We start from the raw sequence: 17,120 nt of genomic DNA on the forward strand, positions 1-17,120 counted from the left end.
ATTTAGGCATGAAGCAATATTTTTACATGTCTAAATGTTTTTTTTCTTCTTTTTTGCTGAGATGGTGAGGTAGTGCAGAGTGTATGTGCGACTGCCTGTTGGGCTGGTATGTTTTACCGTTTTCTTAGAGCTCTTCATGTTTTATGCATGTGTGCTTTACAGAGGTACAAAACCGGAAGGAAGTTCACCTGCATTTATCACAATTTGACGCCACAGGATTTGTGTATGTGTTCTCTAATAAACTATGCATGTATTTGTCCCCCCCCCCCACCCCCTCTCTTTTCTGGCAGAATGCGGGAGCGCGGCCCTTGTATGTGTAGAGTCGGTGTGTGGAGTCTACTGCTGTCACTTTGTCTGGCCTCCCTCACTCACGCACACAGGAGCCACACGGGTAGGTTGGCTTGCTTGTTTGACGCAATACTGAAAAATCATTTCATGACGAGACACTGTCTTGTAATAAGGAGGATTGTCAACAGTTTCAAATATTACAAGACCTTCATGACGTTTCAAGTCAGATGATGTTTTGTGCAAAATCACTACTTCGGGAATTCAAAATAACGGCATTTTGCTTGAGTTACCAAACACGGCATTGTTTAAGATGGTATTATACCTTATTTTGCTATCATATAGCGTTCTGCACCAATGTCAACACAACACCGCCCCAAAATAATGTTCTTCTTCTTCGTCTTTTCCTTTCGGCTTGTCCCGTTAGCGTGTCATCCTTTTCCATGTTAGCCTACCTCCTGCATCCTCCTCTCTAACACCAACTGCCCTCATGTTTTCCCTCGCTACATCTGTCAATCTTCTATTTGGTCTTTCTCTTGCTCTCTTTCCTGGCAGCTTCATTCTCATCATCCGTCTACCAATATACTCACTCTCTCTCTCTCCTGTGGATGTCAAAGTCTGCTCTCTCTAACTTTGTCTCCAAAACACCTAACCTTGGCCATCCCTCTGATGAGCTCATTTGTAATCTTATCTAACCTGGTCACTTCTAGAGAGAACCTCAACATCTTCATTTCCGCCACCTCCAGCTCTGCTTCCTGTTGTCTCTTCAGTGCCACTGTCTTTAATCCGTACATCATGGCTGGCCTCACCACTGTCTTATAAACTTTACCCTTCATCCTAGCAGAGACTCTTGTGTCACATAACAGATCTGACACCTTCCTCCACCCGTTCCAACCTGCTTGGACCCGTTTCTTCACTTCCTTACCACAATTACCATTGTCCTTAACTGTTGACCCCAAGTATTTCAAGTCCTCCACCCTTGCCATCTCTTCTCCCTGTAGCCTCACTCTTCCCCCTCCACTCCTCTCATTTTTTATTATGTCTTACTTCGGCTCATCGTCATTCCTCTCCTTTCCAGTGCATGCCTCCACCTTTCTAACAGTTCCTGCACCTGGTATTTGCTTTCAATGCAGATCACAATGTCATCTGCGAACATCATGGTCCACGGGGGATTCCAGTCTAACCTCATCTGTCAGCCTATCTATCACCACTGCAAACAGGAAGGGGCTCAGGGTTGATCCCTGATGCAGTCCCACAGTTAAACTCCTCTGTCACACCTACACACCTCACCACTGTTCTGCTGCCCTCATATATGTCCTGTACTATTCTAACATACTTCTCTGCCACTCCAGAGTTCTGCATGCAGTACCACAGTTCCTCTCTGGGTACTCTGTCATAGCCTTTCACCAGATCCAGAAAGACACAATGTAGTTCCTTGTGACCTTCTCTTTACTTCCCCATCAACACTCTTAAGGCAAATAATGCACATGTGGTCCTCTTCCAAGGCAGGAAACCATACTGTTGCTAGCAAATACTCACTTTTGTCCCTTGTCTAGCCTCCACTACTCTTTCCCATAACTTCACTGTGTGACTCATCAACTTTATTCCTCTATAGTTCACGCAGCTCTGCACATCACCTTTGTTCTTAAAAATTGGCACCAGCACACTTTTTCTTCTCAACCGCTAAAATTCTGCTGAACAACATGGTCAAAAACTCCATAGCCACTTCTCCTAGATGTTTCCGTCCCTCCACAGGTATGTCATAAGGGCCAACTGCAGTTCCATTTTTCATCCTCTTTAGTGCCTTTCGAGCTTCCCCCTTAATAAAAATTGCTATTCCTTGGTCCAACACACTTGCCTTTTCTACTCTTCCTTCTCTCTCAAAGTATTCTTTGCATCTATCCAGCACATTACTGGCACCAGTCAACACATTTCCATCTCCATCCTTAATCACCCTAACTTGCTGCGTATCCTTCCCATCTGTATCCCTCTGTCTAGACAACCTGTATAGAACCTGTTCTCTTTGTTTAGTGTCCAGCATACATGTCACCATATGCCTCTTGTTTGGCCTTTGCCACCTCTACCTTCGGCCTACGTCGCATCTCCATGTATTCCTTTCTCCTCTCCTCAGTCCCCTCAGTGTGCCAGTTCTTCTTAGCTAACCCCTTTCCTTGTATGATTTCCTGTACTTTGAGGACCCACCACCAAGTCTCCTTCTCCCCTTTCCTACCAGAAGATACATCAAGCACTCACCTGCCTGTCTCTCTGATCACCTCGGCTGTAGTGGGCCACTCTTCTGGAAGCTCCTCCTGTCCACCGAGAGCCTGTCTCACCTCTTCGCGAAAAGCCGTAGAACACTCTTCCTTTCTCAACTTCCATCACGTAGTTTTCTGCTCTGCCTTTGTCTTCTTAATCTTACTCCCCGCCACTAGTCATCTCACACACTCTCCCCTACCACTACCTTACAGTCAGTAACCTCCGTCAGATTACATCGTCTGCACAAAATGTAATCCACCTTCGTGCTTCTACCCTGCCCTTGTAGGTCACCCTATGTTCATGCCTCTTCTGGAAGCCTCCACTACAGGCATTTACATCCTTTTTGCAAAGTCTACCACCATCTGTCCCTGCAAGTTCCTATCCTGGATACCGAACTTACCCATCACTTCTTCATCACCACTGTTTCCTACACCAACATGTCCATTATAATCTGCAACCAACCAACAACTCTCTCTCTGTCTTGGATGAGAAAACTCTAAATTGTTACGCTGTCATTGATTAAATTTGCACGGGTACGTCGCCGCCGCCAGCCGTGCATATTAAAGTCCGCGCTCACGTCGAATCTAGAGCAACACGAAAAGGCTTACATAATCTTCCCAAACTCAAAGGTGTCATGAGCGATGCAACAAATAAATGATGAGCTGACTAAGCAGTTCAATAGGTCTAGATAGGAATCTGCATGCAGTTACCTTTGTGGCTGACCAGTTCCTTCTGCACTGACGCATTACAGTGATCAATATTTAATGAAACAGTCTTACTCAAATGTATCTAACCTATTTTAACTTGTTATTGTCACAAAACATCCAACTTTCAATCTTGAGGCGACATAATGCTGCACGGCTCCAGCAGTTTTACAACACTTCTTAGACAGTTGAGTGTTCAAGAGTGTTAAATAGATTTGTTATCAAATTATTTTGAATTGGTTAATAATGTGTAAAAATAGCAGACGGCATAGGGACAGACCAATAGTATTGACTTGTAAAAATATCTGAAATTGACGGTATTTGGACATACAAGGGCGGCGCGGTGTAGGACTGGTTAGCACATCTGACTCACAGGTCTGAGAACCTGGGTTCAAATCCTAGCCTGTGTGGAGTTTGCATGTTTGCCCGGTGCCTGCGTGGGTTTTCTCCGGTTTCTTTTTCTTTTTCTTTCTGAAAATCATGCTTGGCAGGTTAATTGAAGACTCTGAATTGCCCGTAGGTGTGAATGTGAGTGCGAATGGTTGTTTGTTTATATGTGCCCTGCAATTGGCTGGTGACCAGTTCAGGGTGTACCCCACCTCTCGCCCAAAGATAGCTGAGATAGGCTGCGGCACACCCGTGACCCAAGTGAGAATAAGTGGAACGCAAAATGGATGGATATGCAAGGTTTTGTGCATAAGAGCAACAATATCTTAATCCTTTCAATATCAGCACGCCCCAGAGTCTACTCTTCTGAGGATCGATCTATTTGCCTTCAACATAAATGAAGTTAGCATAGCGGGTTTATGAAAGGAATTCCCCTGAAGATCACCTGCATACTTAAGAGGACCGGCCTGCACAGGTCTCATGTCGTCAGTGGTAATGTTACTTATAAGGGTAAGCAGCGCACAAAAATGATCCGAATACACAACTGGTCACCTCCAAGCAATTGAAAAAAACCCCTCATGATTCATCTCATCTATACAGCAGATTACATCGATACTACACTGTCGCTATATAACCTCTTTTACAGTATATATTTTAAAATTGGGCCAATAAACCACTTTATACCAAATGGCATTCAGAATGATGTATGAGACCTCTGAGGCATCTTTCCAGAAAGCACCTTCTTAAAATTGCCCAATATACTGGAGGGATGGATATGAGTAGCCCCACAAAACAGGTCTTCAAGGGGCTTTTCTCATTGTTACAGTCCCACCAGGGAAGGATGGCTCTCGAAAATGCCTGTAGGTTGCGACTCAGACCGAGCAATGAGCCTTACACTTTTGAAATCCTCTGTTGCATGATATCGTTCCCGTGTGAGCCAAGTGGGTGAGTCACAAGTATAATTGAGCCCAGAGGCCTATTACTCCTCTCCATTTTATTTCTCATGTGAGGGCTGCATATCTTTCCTCCTCAGGTCCACTGTGATCACCCGTGTGGTGCTAAAAATGACCTCTCTTTATTGTTGCTGCTTCTCATGTCTGGATTAAGTGAATTTTCTGTATCGTTGGTGTGCTGATTTATTGTTGTCAGCGTGTTATGTAAAAGCCTTTGAAAGCTAATGTAATCGGTTTCAATACATAAGACCACTGGTGATAGTTTCACCTATTATCAGCCATATGTAATGTGTGTTGACGTTTAATGGCGATTGGTGAGATACTTCAGTTTGAATGAAATGGGTTGTCCGGCCTCAAGTCAAGTCATAAATATGCCACTTTAGTGTCTGGCTAAAAAAGTAAAACCAATATTATATTTTGTTCATCTACATCATGTTAATTAGGATGAATGACACACACACACACACACACACACACAAAGACTTTTGATAAAACCTCAATTTCGAGAACAAGAAGCCCAAATGGCACCTGCAGACAAACGCATTCTGCACTGCGGTGCTGTCACACTTGCTTACTTTTCTGTCCGTCCACGCAACATGTCAGGCAGCAGGTTTAGATTTCTGATGCTTTTATTGCAAACACAAGCTAGAAAATGGCATTTTAAGATTGCGCTTCCTGTACAACAAACCCAAGAACCAAAACAGGCCCAAAACAACATCTGGCCATACTGACTAATGTGCAATGACATTGTCACCTGAGGAGGAAACCAAAAAGTTATTAAAGTGGGCTTTACTGTATGTTTAGATTGACCTTATATGATAGAGAGTGATGGCTCGAAAATGTTAAGCTCTGCCTTTGGCTTCCGTGTGGTGATAAGAATTTGCACAGGTTTGCCCTTCATCTGAACTGGTTGCCTTTGTTGTGTTTAATTGTCACAACCGCTAAATACATTTGTATCTCTGCTGGAGTTAGCATTTCACCTCGACAGAGTGGGTGACTGAAAGGGGGGAGCGATTGTTATTGTTATTGTTACTATGAGACCATTTTCTGTGAGTTTGCATGAGCAAGTGTGCAAATGGCTATAAACGTGACTTTATGGGTTTCTATGGCACAAAAGATTACCTCCAATATTCTCCAGCTGCCAGGTGTCATTATCGACTGTAACTTGGGTGGAGAACGGAAATGTTCTCTTTAAAAATGATGTAGTAGTTCTGTCTTTGTCAGATGTAGCCCACACTTTGTTGATGAGAGCAAGAAATAGCAGCAATAATGCTGATGTCAGTATTGTAGTTTCACAGCAGCCGACTGTGTCAAGGTGTGTCGTGTCTCCGTGATCCTTTTAATTAATGATTGATTGTAGAGCAAGTTGTCATCAGGGATTCACAACATCCATTTACAGCTTGCCGCATGGGCGGGAACAAACATGTAATCAGATAATTACTGAAGACCGGCCTTGAGGTCACTCCAAGGTTGTTGCTCCAACCTGTAGGATGTGCATACATTGTCTCTTGCACGGCTCATTAACATGATAAATGATATCTTGCATTTTTCATGGACACTGAGCAACGCGCTCACAATACAGATGTGTCAATGTGTGATTAAAAGAAGGATACTTTTTGATCAAACCAAAAAGATGTTTTAGTACAATGTGGTACAACCACTACAATAAACATACAATTGAGCATTTTTAAAAAAAAATGATTTTTATTCAATCTTTGTAAGGCAACATTTTTGAACAGCTTTTATATTGCAGTTCATTACAAATGTGGAGGTGTACCAAATGATGAGTAGATTGCACACAAAGCTTCCGATTTTTTTTCTCTCTTTTTTTATTACTAGGAGCACAGTGGCCCTTAGCTTAAGATTTGTAGGTGTGGAAGCAGAAAATTTATGGGTGCACACTGTAAATCGACTTGAAAAATAAGTATTCATAATTCCTCTCATTTTTACTGTTTTGACACAACATAAATGTCATTTTTACTATACACCATGGGATGGAATTTGGACACCCCTGCTTTGGAATCAGAATCATCTTTATTGGCCAAGTATGTTAAAACACACAAGGAATTTGTCTCCGGTAGTTGGAGCCACTCCAGTATGACAACAAACAGCCAGAGGTGGGTAGACTAGCCAAATATTGTACTCAAGTAAAAGTACTGTTACTTGATAATAATATGACTCAAGTAAAAGGAAAAAGTAGTCATCCAAATATTTATATTGGGGTGAAATATCCAAGTTTGGGAAGTCACAATTTAAGAGCTGCATGTTAAAGTTGTTTTTTTTTTGGTGTCTGTAAAATAAACACAGTCGCGCGGCTGTTTTTTTTACCCCCAAAATTAGTCATTTTGATTGGCTCGCGAAGGCGACGTGCACAGTCATGTGACCGCCTTGTGTCGTCTGATTGGAGTCAAATGACATTAGTGATCCCATTTGATTGGCGCAACGGGCGCCCTATGCAGAAGTCGAAGATGGTGTCTAAAAATAGACGCGCACACGCAAGAATGAATACATAAAAGTAGCGAACGGCATTTCGATCATTGTAACGGAGTAAAAGTATCAATCCTTCTTCACATAAATACTCAAGTAAAAGTAAAAGGTACGGTGCATTTAACGTAATCTGACAACTACAGTTTGTGGAAAATGTTACTTGAGTAAATGTAGCGGAGTAAACGCAACGCGTTACTGCCCACCTCTGCAAACATCCACTGACAAAATATCCATTTAGAGACTCACATGCATGATTTTGGAATGTGTGGATAAGTATATACCTGCAGACGAGAACATGCACAAACGCCACACAGGAACGCCGTTATTTGAACCTCAAACCTCTCAACAGTGAGGCAAACATCATAACCACCTGTACAGCATATAGCCCAAAGAGGCTTTGTTTGAGGGCTGTAGATCTCAGATATGCTGCAGATGACTTCCAATGCAGTCAGATATTGGCCTTGGCTTGGGAGCAGTTACATCAGTCTCATAGAAACAGCTTTGCTTGGACTTTAAGGAAAGGCAGAATAGTGATTATGCTGATCACTTTACCACACACAGTCGGCTCATTGATTCAAAAGTTACTGACAGCAATCTCCATATGCCGCCACTTATCAGAGGCCACGAAGAAGTTACTTTCCTATGAAATGGCTCCCTGTCTGCACTTACAGTGAACCACAAACGCAGAGGCAAAGCTACATTGCAGTATCTGCTAAGACGGATACAGAAACCACTCTCACATGAGCTCAGTTCGTCAGGCACGTAAACAGGGTTTTCTTCGGTGACTGCACATGGAAGAACTCACGTTTAGGGACCCACATGCATTCGGATGTCAAAGACGCTCTCTACTGTAACGTGTGGAGACAGGCTCCGTGCCCTCTTTAGAAGCTGCTCCACACTTAAGCTACACTCTGTGCTACATGACTCAATATGGCTAGATAAAAAATTCAAACTGAAAATTAGAAATGTGAAAGTGTCACGCTGACAAACGTACAAGCACTTACTAAGATTCGCACTGGATTTGCTGGTGATTCAAAATCTAATCAGCCATCCATCCACTTTCAACGGACAACCATTCACACCGTCAACTGAACCCACGCAGACGAGTGTACCACTACACAATCAGTGACTTAAATCAAATCATCTGTAGGTATTTATTGTTCGGGGTTTTAAGGGATGTTGGGAGATGAGTTTTCAAATGGTGAAAAAGCATTTTGGGATCATAGTTTCTGGTACATTTATGGTTGAAACTGTTATCGGCAAATATAAACTGCCAATTATTGGTAGTTTTTCGCTGTTTGTTGCAGGGCTCAATCCCTACATTCCACCAATTTTAGTTTACAACCATTTATACAATTCAATGCATTTCAGAAGGGATAAATATGAGGCTTCCCACAACCAACTCGTTTATATTCATATTGGTACTATTTCAACTGTTTGTCAACTGCTGACAGCAGCTTGCTCTCTGCTGCAGCAAGTGAAGTTCAGTTGAAGTTCATTGCTTTTTTGGCGATTCAACATCATCTCTTTAAATTATTTATTGACTATCGCCACCAGCTTTTGTAGCCCAAAAATAAGCCATCAGGCTCACGAGGAATCTTCCACGTTTAGAGCTGCAGTGAACGAAGGAAGAGCAGCTTCATTCATGACTGTGGTTACAGGTGTAATGGATCCCAGCAGAACAAACACAGCAGATGATGCAGGTAGGACTGCATCAAGTGCTTCAAGTGAGGCAGGCAGCTGGCGGAGCACTGGGAGTTATCACATGAGAACTTTGACAAGAACAAAAGCAAAACAGCTAAAAGCACTCTCTGATGCGGCAAAGGCCAAATGAAGTGGATACAATGCAGGATGAAGGTTGATGGCATCTGATGGCTGTCAGGAAGACCATCAGACCCCTTCAGGAGAAAGTTGGCTTTTTTGTTGTCTCCTCCTGACAATGAACAAATGAAGTATTGATTATGCTGGGGACGACAATCAAGAGGCCGGTTTAGTGGCACTGCATGCAATGGTTGTACACTGTTCCAAACACAGAATATGGTCCGACTCAAAGCCACCTATCAATTTTTATCTTGATTGATTGATTGATTTTTTTCCTTTTACCTCAGGATGGTTTTTAATGCAGGTGTTTGTAACTCAAAACATTCTTATCTCAAATCATCTTTCCCGATTGAAATGAACGGAAATGTCATTAGAGTGATCCCTCGTTTTTCGCGGTTAATGGGGACCGGAACCCCCCGCGAAAGGTGATAAACGTAGGATTTGCCCCCCCTCAGGAATTTCCTTGTATGTGGGTACCAGAATGTTTAAAATATGTAAACAGAATTTATACTTTAGATATTTGAGACAAAGATTATAACAGTACACGTATTTACTTAAATCTTGAATTATCAAACCTTATATAGTAATTACCATTCATCAGCATGGCGCAGGAGAGGCTCGCATTTGAGTCGTAGAGGCGTTAGGTTCACACGGAGACTCTTCTGCTGGAGGCGCCGATTTTTACTTTGGAGAAAAAATGGTGATGGGTAGTTGTCGTCTTTTGTTTTTTCTTTTGCTTCAAAATCCCCCTGTACAAGGACATAACCCCATCTCTTATTACGCGGAGTTACCACACTTTTCGCTTCAGTTTTGCGGCTGTTTGCTTCCTCTTTCTTGATGTACCGCACTGTAGATTCATTCACGCCATAATGGCGTGCCACAGATGCATAACCTCTGCCCTTTTTGATCATATCTAAAAGTTTCACTTTTTCGCTGATGGTCATCAACTTCTTCTTCCTCTTGGGCGCCCCGGAGAAAGCTTTCGCAGGGGCACAGCGCTTAGGCGGCGTTGTAAGGGCTTAACTCAAAACAACAACAAAAGTTAGCGCTTAAACAAAAAAAGTTATCCCCCCCCCCAAAAAAACAAAAACAAAGTATTGTAGTGTAATTTATTGAGGAAAAATAGCGCTCCATTAAATTGTACTTAATAAACACATAAATTAGCAGATATTTGAATAGAAAGTTTTTGTCACATTTCATGAACTGAATGGCCATTGGGCTGCTTTCTGGTGTGCCCAACTTGGCTACCTGGGGGCAGTAGAAGACAGATGTAGACAGGCATACTGTTCATTGAGATGAGTATTGAGTATTGCGGGCGATGTTTAAGAGTCACTGCAAGCTGAAAATTACCATCTACAGTTTAGCGTGTTAAATGTCTGTTTTGATATTTCACCAACCCTGCACAAATGTTCCAAATGTTTGTCAACCGAAGAAGATGATAAAATGTTTTACCTCCGACAACACAACGTCAAAAATCACGGCCACCGAACCAGGTTGAAACACTTATTGCATATGTTAACCATGGGGTGTGAGAAAATGCAAAAGCTGGCAATTAATGTTCTTATTTTAGATCCACTGGAGGCGGTACGGTGACCGACTGGTTAGCACATCTGCCTCATCGTTCTGAGGACCGGGGTTCAAATCCCGGCCCTGCCTGTGTGGGTTTTCGCCGTGCACTCCGATTTCCTCCCACATCCCCAAAACATGCATGGTAGGTTGATTGAAGACTCTAAATTGCCCGTAGGTGTGAATGCGAGGAGTTGTTTGTTTATATGTGCCGTGCGATTGGCTGGCGACCGGTTCAGGGTGTACCCCACCTCCCGCCCGAAGATAGCGGGGATAGGCTCCAGCACGCCTGCGACCCTCGTGAGGATAACGGTACAGAAAATGGGGTATGGGGGATCCACTGGATTTAGACCACAGATAATCAAAATCAGAGGTGTGGTCTGTTCTTCCCGTTCTGGTCTTTTGGGCAACTACCCTTTTTTGAGTACGAAAGACCAAATCCTCTAGTTCTCTTGCTCTTGTTTTCCTGCTCCGCCGAAGACGGTGACTCCAAGCCAAAGGCCCACTCCTCACCACGTGGGCGGGGGGGGGGGGGGGGCTAGGCCGCCCAATTCTTCTAGATGACAGAGATTGATAGAGGGTTTTTTTAAATCACTTTTCTTAAAATTTGCAAATATAAAATGAGACGTGGTGCCCTATACAAGACAAAGATAGTTTGATTGTAACCTTCTTTCAGACTTATTTCTTTTCCAAATTAATTACGCTTTTATCCAAACCAATATACGCTACATTGATAAAATACCAGTCAAATTTGCGTCGCCTCACCTTTGTCAGACAGCATGTCCATGATAACAGCTGTGTTTTAACCATTTTGTGTTCAATGACAGTATTCTCTCTATTGTACATTCAAGGGACGCACAGCACAGATGTGGAATATATTTTCTCACATCTGCGAGGCAGACTGCCTGCTTGCTAAAATATTAAACTGGGACATCAGAAAGCAGCCAAAAGGGCTTTTTCTGCTGGAGGAAAATGTGTTTATCTGTTTGTTTATTTTTTAAACTGCATGCTGAAAATAATAATCTACGACCGTGGAAAGGTGGCGAACTTTGCTCCGAGGCTGTGTGATTCACGGCCCGCACTTGAACAACGAAGCTGACTCACTAAGGCTGGCTAGTTGCTATCCATATGAGTGTACTACATGGGCAAAAGTGCGACAATCACCTTGATCTTGAATCACCTCTAATCCATAAGATTTTGGTTTCGAACCCTCCCTAGATACTACGCAGGGTCCCTAAAGGCATTCTCATTACTTCTTGCTACATAGAGAACAAAAATACATCATAGTATCATCATGTTGCATTTCAGAGTGTTAATTGTAATATGTAATACTTTCGGATCTATAATCGTTCTGACATTCCAAAGCCTCCTTTTCTTCACTTTTGCCCCTTAATTCCCTGTACTTCTTCCCTCCTCTTTCCAACTTTTGCTTTATTTCACGGCTATTAAACCAGGAAATTTCAATCAGCTTGCACAGCGTGAATTTCTGCTGGAGAAGGGAGACAGAGGGAACTTTTTTTTTTTTTTTTTTAAATGCAGCAACCTTTCCTTTTCTTCTCTCCTCCTCCATATCATCTGTCTTTTCTCCCCACCCAAACTCAACCTTGCCGCTTTGTTGTTGATGAGTCCATTCCTATTTCATCCTCCAGAGGTATTTGCCTGGCGGGTGGCGCAGCCCTGTTTATTCTTATGTCTTTGTTCACTGCTCACCTCTTGGTCTGCTCTGAAACCACACTATATGCATTTGAATTTGCAGTTTGTCTTCACTTTTTAAGTGTTTTGTGAAAACCCACATAGGAGTCAACATATAATATTATACTTTCTTTAGAGATATTAATGACCTTTTTTTTTTTTTCGATGTTTGTGGTTGAGCTCACACCCCCAAACAGTCACACATTTACCCAGGAATACGACTAGTCAAATAAACACTACATTTATACATGCCCCAGTTAATAGCAAACTGTACATGAATAATAATTCTGTAATCTATATCGCAGCAAGAATAGTCAACAGTGTTGTTTTAACCCAAATTGGATATTTGACCTCAGATACAATTGAAATCTCAGTTTCCATATCCTTTAAAAATTTGAACGGTTCCTGCTATTCCCTAAAAGCCACAAACACCTGAGGAAAATCAAACCAAATGTAACAGATGGTGTTTGACTCTGCGTTGTGTAATGAAGTGAAGACGCGCACCAGGATTGCCTCAGGGTTGTACTTTATTCGTGCCACAGTATCTAAGGAATTCAGCACAAAAACAAAACTCATCCCATAAAAAATGTGGCCATATAACATGCCCCTCCGATATGGACCTCAGTGGAAAAATAGAAAAATTAAAGGCAAGGACCCAAGAGGACAGTGGCACATTTTTTTTCCGGAAGTTGGAGAACAAATTAATATTCATGTTCCACTAACTGACACAAGAGGCTGCATTAAAAGAACACATCAGGTTATGATTTGAACTTTGAGCAGATTTTTTTGCAATTATAAAAATAGCTAGAATACCTAATAGTAATAGTTATTGCTGAAGTCAACCTGTTGCCCGCACATAAATATGACTATATACTCCGACATCACTTTTAAAATGTGTTCAGAAGCACCTGAGAGATTTTACAATTCCTTTAAAATACAATTTGAAAACTTGCGATTCCTTGATAGTTAATTGTGCTCATGGTCGATCTAGGAAATTACCCATCAAACGGCCATTGCTAACCTGAACTGTCACGGATAACAATTAACACCAAAACAGTTCTAACAAGTTACGATATGACTTGTTGAATGAACTTATTTGTTTAGAGCACTGGAAAACATCATCTTTAATGTTAATTTCCTCCCAAAACATGGCGTACGCTCAAATCCATAGAATAGTTTCCCAGCATCACCTCTAAGTGTCGCCAAAGCACCAAAAGCTGCAGAAACGTGCGTACGCCAGCCGTGCAGTTGGCGTGAGGCACCGCACATTTCCACGGTCATGTCACTCTTCATACATCTGAACTTTGCCGTGAAAAAGAACGGACGCCACATTTTTGTGCGTATGCACCTTTGATACGTGAGGCCCCAGATGTTTGGAAAATAAGCACCGATCATCTTAGAACCCATCCAAATATTTTTGTAGTCATGTATAGTTCAGCAGCGCAGGAATGACCTCTGGTACATACGTACATTTTATGCTTTTTAATATCACAACAATATGATCTCCATTTATTACCTGTACCCTCTTTAATTACATTTATGAATCCCTCGAGTTGCCTTGACTAGATTGTGAATTGCTCTTCTCCGTAGTTCTCGCAGAATAATGAATAGGGTGCGTACTTATCCTATATAAAAGCTCAATATGTGTAAGTTCAAAACAGAAAAATCCCACTATATAATATGATATCATACAAAAACTTACAGTAATGACATGATTAAATACAAGGTAATGAATGAAACATTTTATTACACATTTTTTTTTGCTTCGATTCAGTGCACATTGTGCTGCTCCTTCTGATTTGCACACCCTGGCCACCGGGACAATATAATACAGACATAGAGACAAATGCAAAGAGGTGTTTTACTACTTACTCAGCAAGATGCTGTAATATTAGACATTTTCCCCAGAGGATAAAAAATATATTGTTAAATTGTCTATATGTGTTGCTCTATCGTTTGTGTTCAAATAGCAATCGCTTTAAGGCAGCGACCCCATGCTATTTGTTAGCCTGTTTATGGCATTTTGCACTGTTCAATAGCATGAAGCTAAGTCATCTTAAATCTGTGTGTTTTTTTTTAAATGCACAATGTGTGAATCTCTTAGTTTGAGAGTAAACTTTTTGTATCAGTGTTACCATACTACGGGACACAATATTGGTTCCTGACTCTCTGCACTTTTGTGTTCGTCCTAAATGTACATTTTTGTTATAATGGCTCGTTTGCTGTAGTACTCGAGTGGCTCCAATTACAGGAGACAAATTCCCTGTTTTTTTTTTACTGCACCTGGCCAAAAAAGATGATTCTGTTTCTGATTCTGAACTTCAACTTGGAGTGGCAGTAAACAGCATGAAGGCTCTCTCTCTTTTTTGTTTTGTTTTTTATTGTTGGCTATCTGCCAGACTGGTGTATATTAGGAATTGTGTTGGGTAAAATTCATTGCCACCACAGAGCACTCATCTCAAATTTTGGCTCGCAATTCCAAGCAAAAAAAAAAAATCTGTCGAACAACAGCTCATACCATGAATAACACTGATGTGGTAAACAAAACGACGGTGCGTTTCTGTGTTTCTGTGCACAACGGTGAGGAGCCTCAGTATTCCTAAGAGCAGCTCAGGGAGTCACACGCTGATGGATGCTGTGCTCTTAACTTTACTGATGTACTGTGATCAATGCTGATGCGAGGGAGAAGATGGACAGCGAGGAAGAGGGGAGGGAAGGAGAGGTAATGTGCTGCCTCTGCAGATCGCTCTCATTTTCTCCCGAACTCGCTCTCCGCCCGGTCTTTTCTATTTAATCTTCGCCCGCTCTACATGAGCTTCCCAGTCTGCTGAAGCGACTCCCTATCTGCCTGCATATGCTGCACTCTTACTCTCGCCTTAACTAATATGACACAGTCTTTCCATGCCGAGCATATGCTTCGCAGGGCAACTTTCAGCAGATTACTAGATTAGAGATTAAACACAGAAAGTTTAGCGTGCGAGAACATCTGTGTGTGGATGCATGTGTATTTGTGCGCATCCTTTTCCAGCTCATGTCTTAAAAAAGGACACAAACATCATGTTTGTCTAGCTGTCAGGCTTGGCCTCTCATGTTGCCTAAATGTGGTTAAGAGGCTTTTATTTTTAGTCTTTCGGTGTTGTGAGTTAAATAAAACAGCAGTAATGCAGCTTCACTAATCCTCTCTCACACAACTAATCCTTGCAGAACACCACTGTAAATACTCTGTGGGCTGCACTAAAGCACAAATCGCTCAATCCCTCACTGAGTGTTTTATGCTTATTTCGGTTCAGATTAATTGATATTTCTCTTTTATTTTTAATAGGAGAACTGCTCGAACAAAATAAAAGGATCTTCACCACACTCTGCTGTAAAATGCAAATGTTTACCCTAAGACAACGAGGTCTGATCTTTTTAACGTTTGTCACTTCTTCAAAAGGTTGTCGAATCATTTTCATTCATTTCCTATAGCGCTTGTCCTCATGAGGGTCATGGGTGAGCTGGAGTTTACCCCAGCTGACCTTGGGTGAGAGGTGGGGTACAACCTTGACTAGTGGCCAGTCAGTCACAGGGCACATGCAGAAAACCATTCACCACTCACATTGAGACCTACAGACAAATTTAGAGCTTTCGATTAACCCAACGTATGTTTTTGGGAATGTTTCGTAGGCTGCCCTTTTACAGCGAATACAATCACTGTTAAACGTTAAAGTGTTTGTACAATGAAAAATAAAAACATTTTAAACTGAACCTTGTACAAGGAGTCCCCTTGCCTGGCTTCAGCTGCCTGAAGGGACACAGCAAATGTTTTCCTTGCAAATTCCTCATGTCAATCATTGAAGCAACACACATGAAACACAAGTATATGGCAACTAATCAGTCTGCGGTTAGCTTACTCAGAATGAAAAAAGATAATGTTGAAGTCTACATCTTCGCTAATTGCTGCTTTCTTGCCAAACGCCACAAACAGATGGACTCAAAAGCATGACACCGGTCCCCAAATCAAAGCAATTTGTCCTCCAAATGCTGCTCGGTCCCGGCCAACAGCAACGGAACAAAAGAGGAAGTAGAGGCTTACCAAAATAAAACCGCTGACAAACATCGCTTAACAAAACCAATTGAGTCTAACAAAACCATTGACTTTATTCTCCAACATCATGCACCGAATGACACAATCATTTGTCACAAAAGTACTTTGGCACCGACCGTCATATGATCAGTTTACCGTATTTTCACGACCATGAAACGCACCGTCTCAGTCTCAGTTACTGTATTTCTATTTCTGTATTTAACACATACATAAGGCGCACCGTATTATTGGGCGCAGGCATGGTAAAACATACGCTAGCTTAAAACATACGCTAGCATGCATGCATGCATGCACGCTAAAACAATGTTTTTAAAAAGGCAAAATGGAGTTCGGTTGTACTTTATTGAAGTATTTAACAATGTTCTCACGTTATTTTTTGATCAATCCTCATCCACAAATCCATCAAAGTCCTCATCTTCTGTATCCGAAATGAAATGATATCTTAGGAAAAAGAAATGGTGAATGGACTGCACTCATATAGCACTTTATCTACACCATCACAGTGCCCAAAGCGCTTTACAAAGCCTCACATTCACACACACATTCATAATTCAATGGGCGACTGCTGCCATGCGAGGTGCTGCCAGGCCCACTGGGAGCAAATTAGGGTGAATGTGAGGCTTTATAAAGCGCTTTGGGCACCGTGATGGTGTCGATAATGCGCTATATAAGTGCAGTCCAGTTACCATTTCTTTTTCATAAGATATCACATGAACTAAATGTTTGAATGCATCTCAAGATTCAAATGAAGCTCGCTGGTTGCATTCCTTAACCGAAGAGCTTTTATTTTGAAGGTGGCGACTTATTACCGTAATGCCTAGTATGAACAAAATTAGGGTGCGGCTGGCTTGATTGCTACTTTACGAGTGGAGGCTGGCTTGA

At 41.9% G+C, this 17,120-nt stretch overlaps 1 protein-coding gene across 2 annotated transcripts in view; it reads left to right on the forward strand.

Moving 5' to 3' along the window:
- The window catches only part of LOC133478111 (chemokine-like protein TAFA-2), an 89,598-nt gene that overhangs the window by 45,760 nt on the left and 26,718 nt on the right, over positions 1-17,120 (forward strand). For both annotated transcript variants that reach the window (XM_061773734.1, XM_061773741.1), the window contains exon 2: positions 291-391. In XM_061773734.1, coding sequence (XP_061629718.1) covers positions 292-391 — 100 coding nt within the window. In that variant the 5' untranslated portion in view covers position 291. The remainder of the gene's footprint in view (positions 1-290; positions 392-17,120) is intronic.

This window comes from Phyllopteryx taeniolatus, chromosome 1 (assembly GCF_024500385.1).
Source record: "Phyllopteryx taeniolatus isolate TA_2022b chromosome 1, UOR_Ptae_1.2, whole genome shotgun sequence".
Classification (NCBI taxonomy): domain Eukaryota; kingdom Metazoa; phylum Chordata; class Actinopteri; order Syngnathiformes; family Syngnathidae; genus Phyllopteryx; species Phyllopteryx taeniolatus.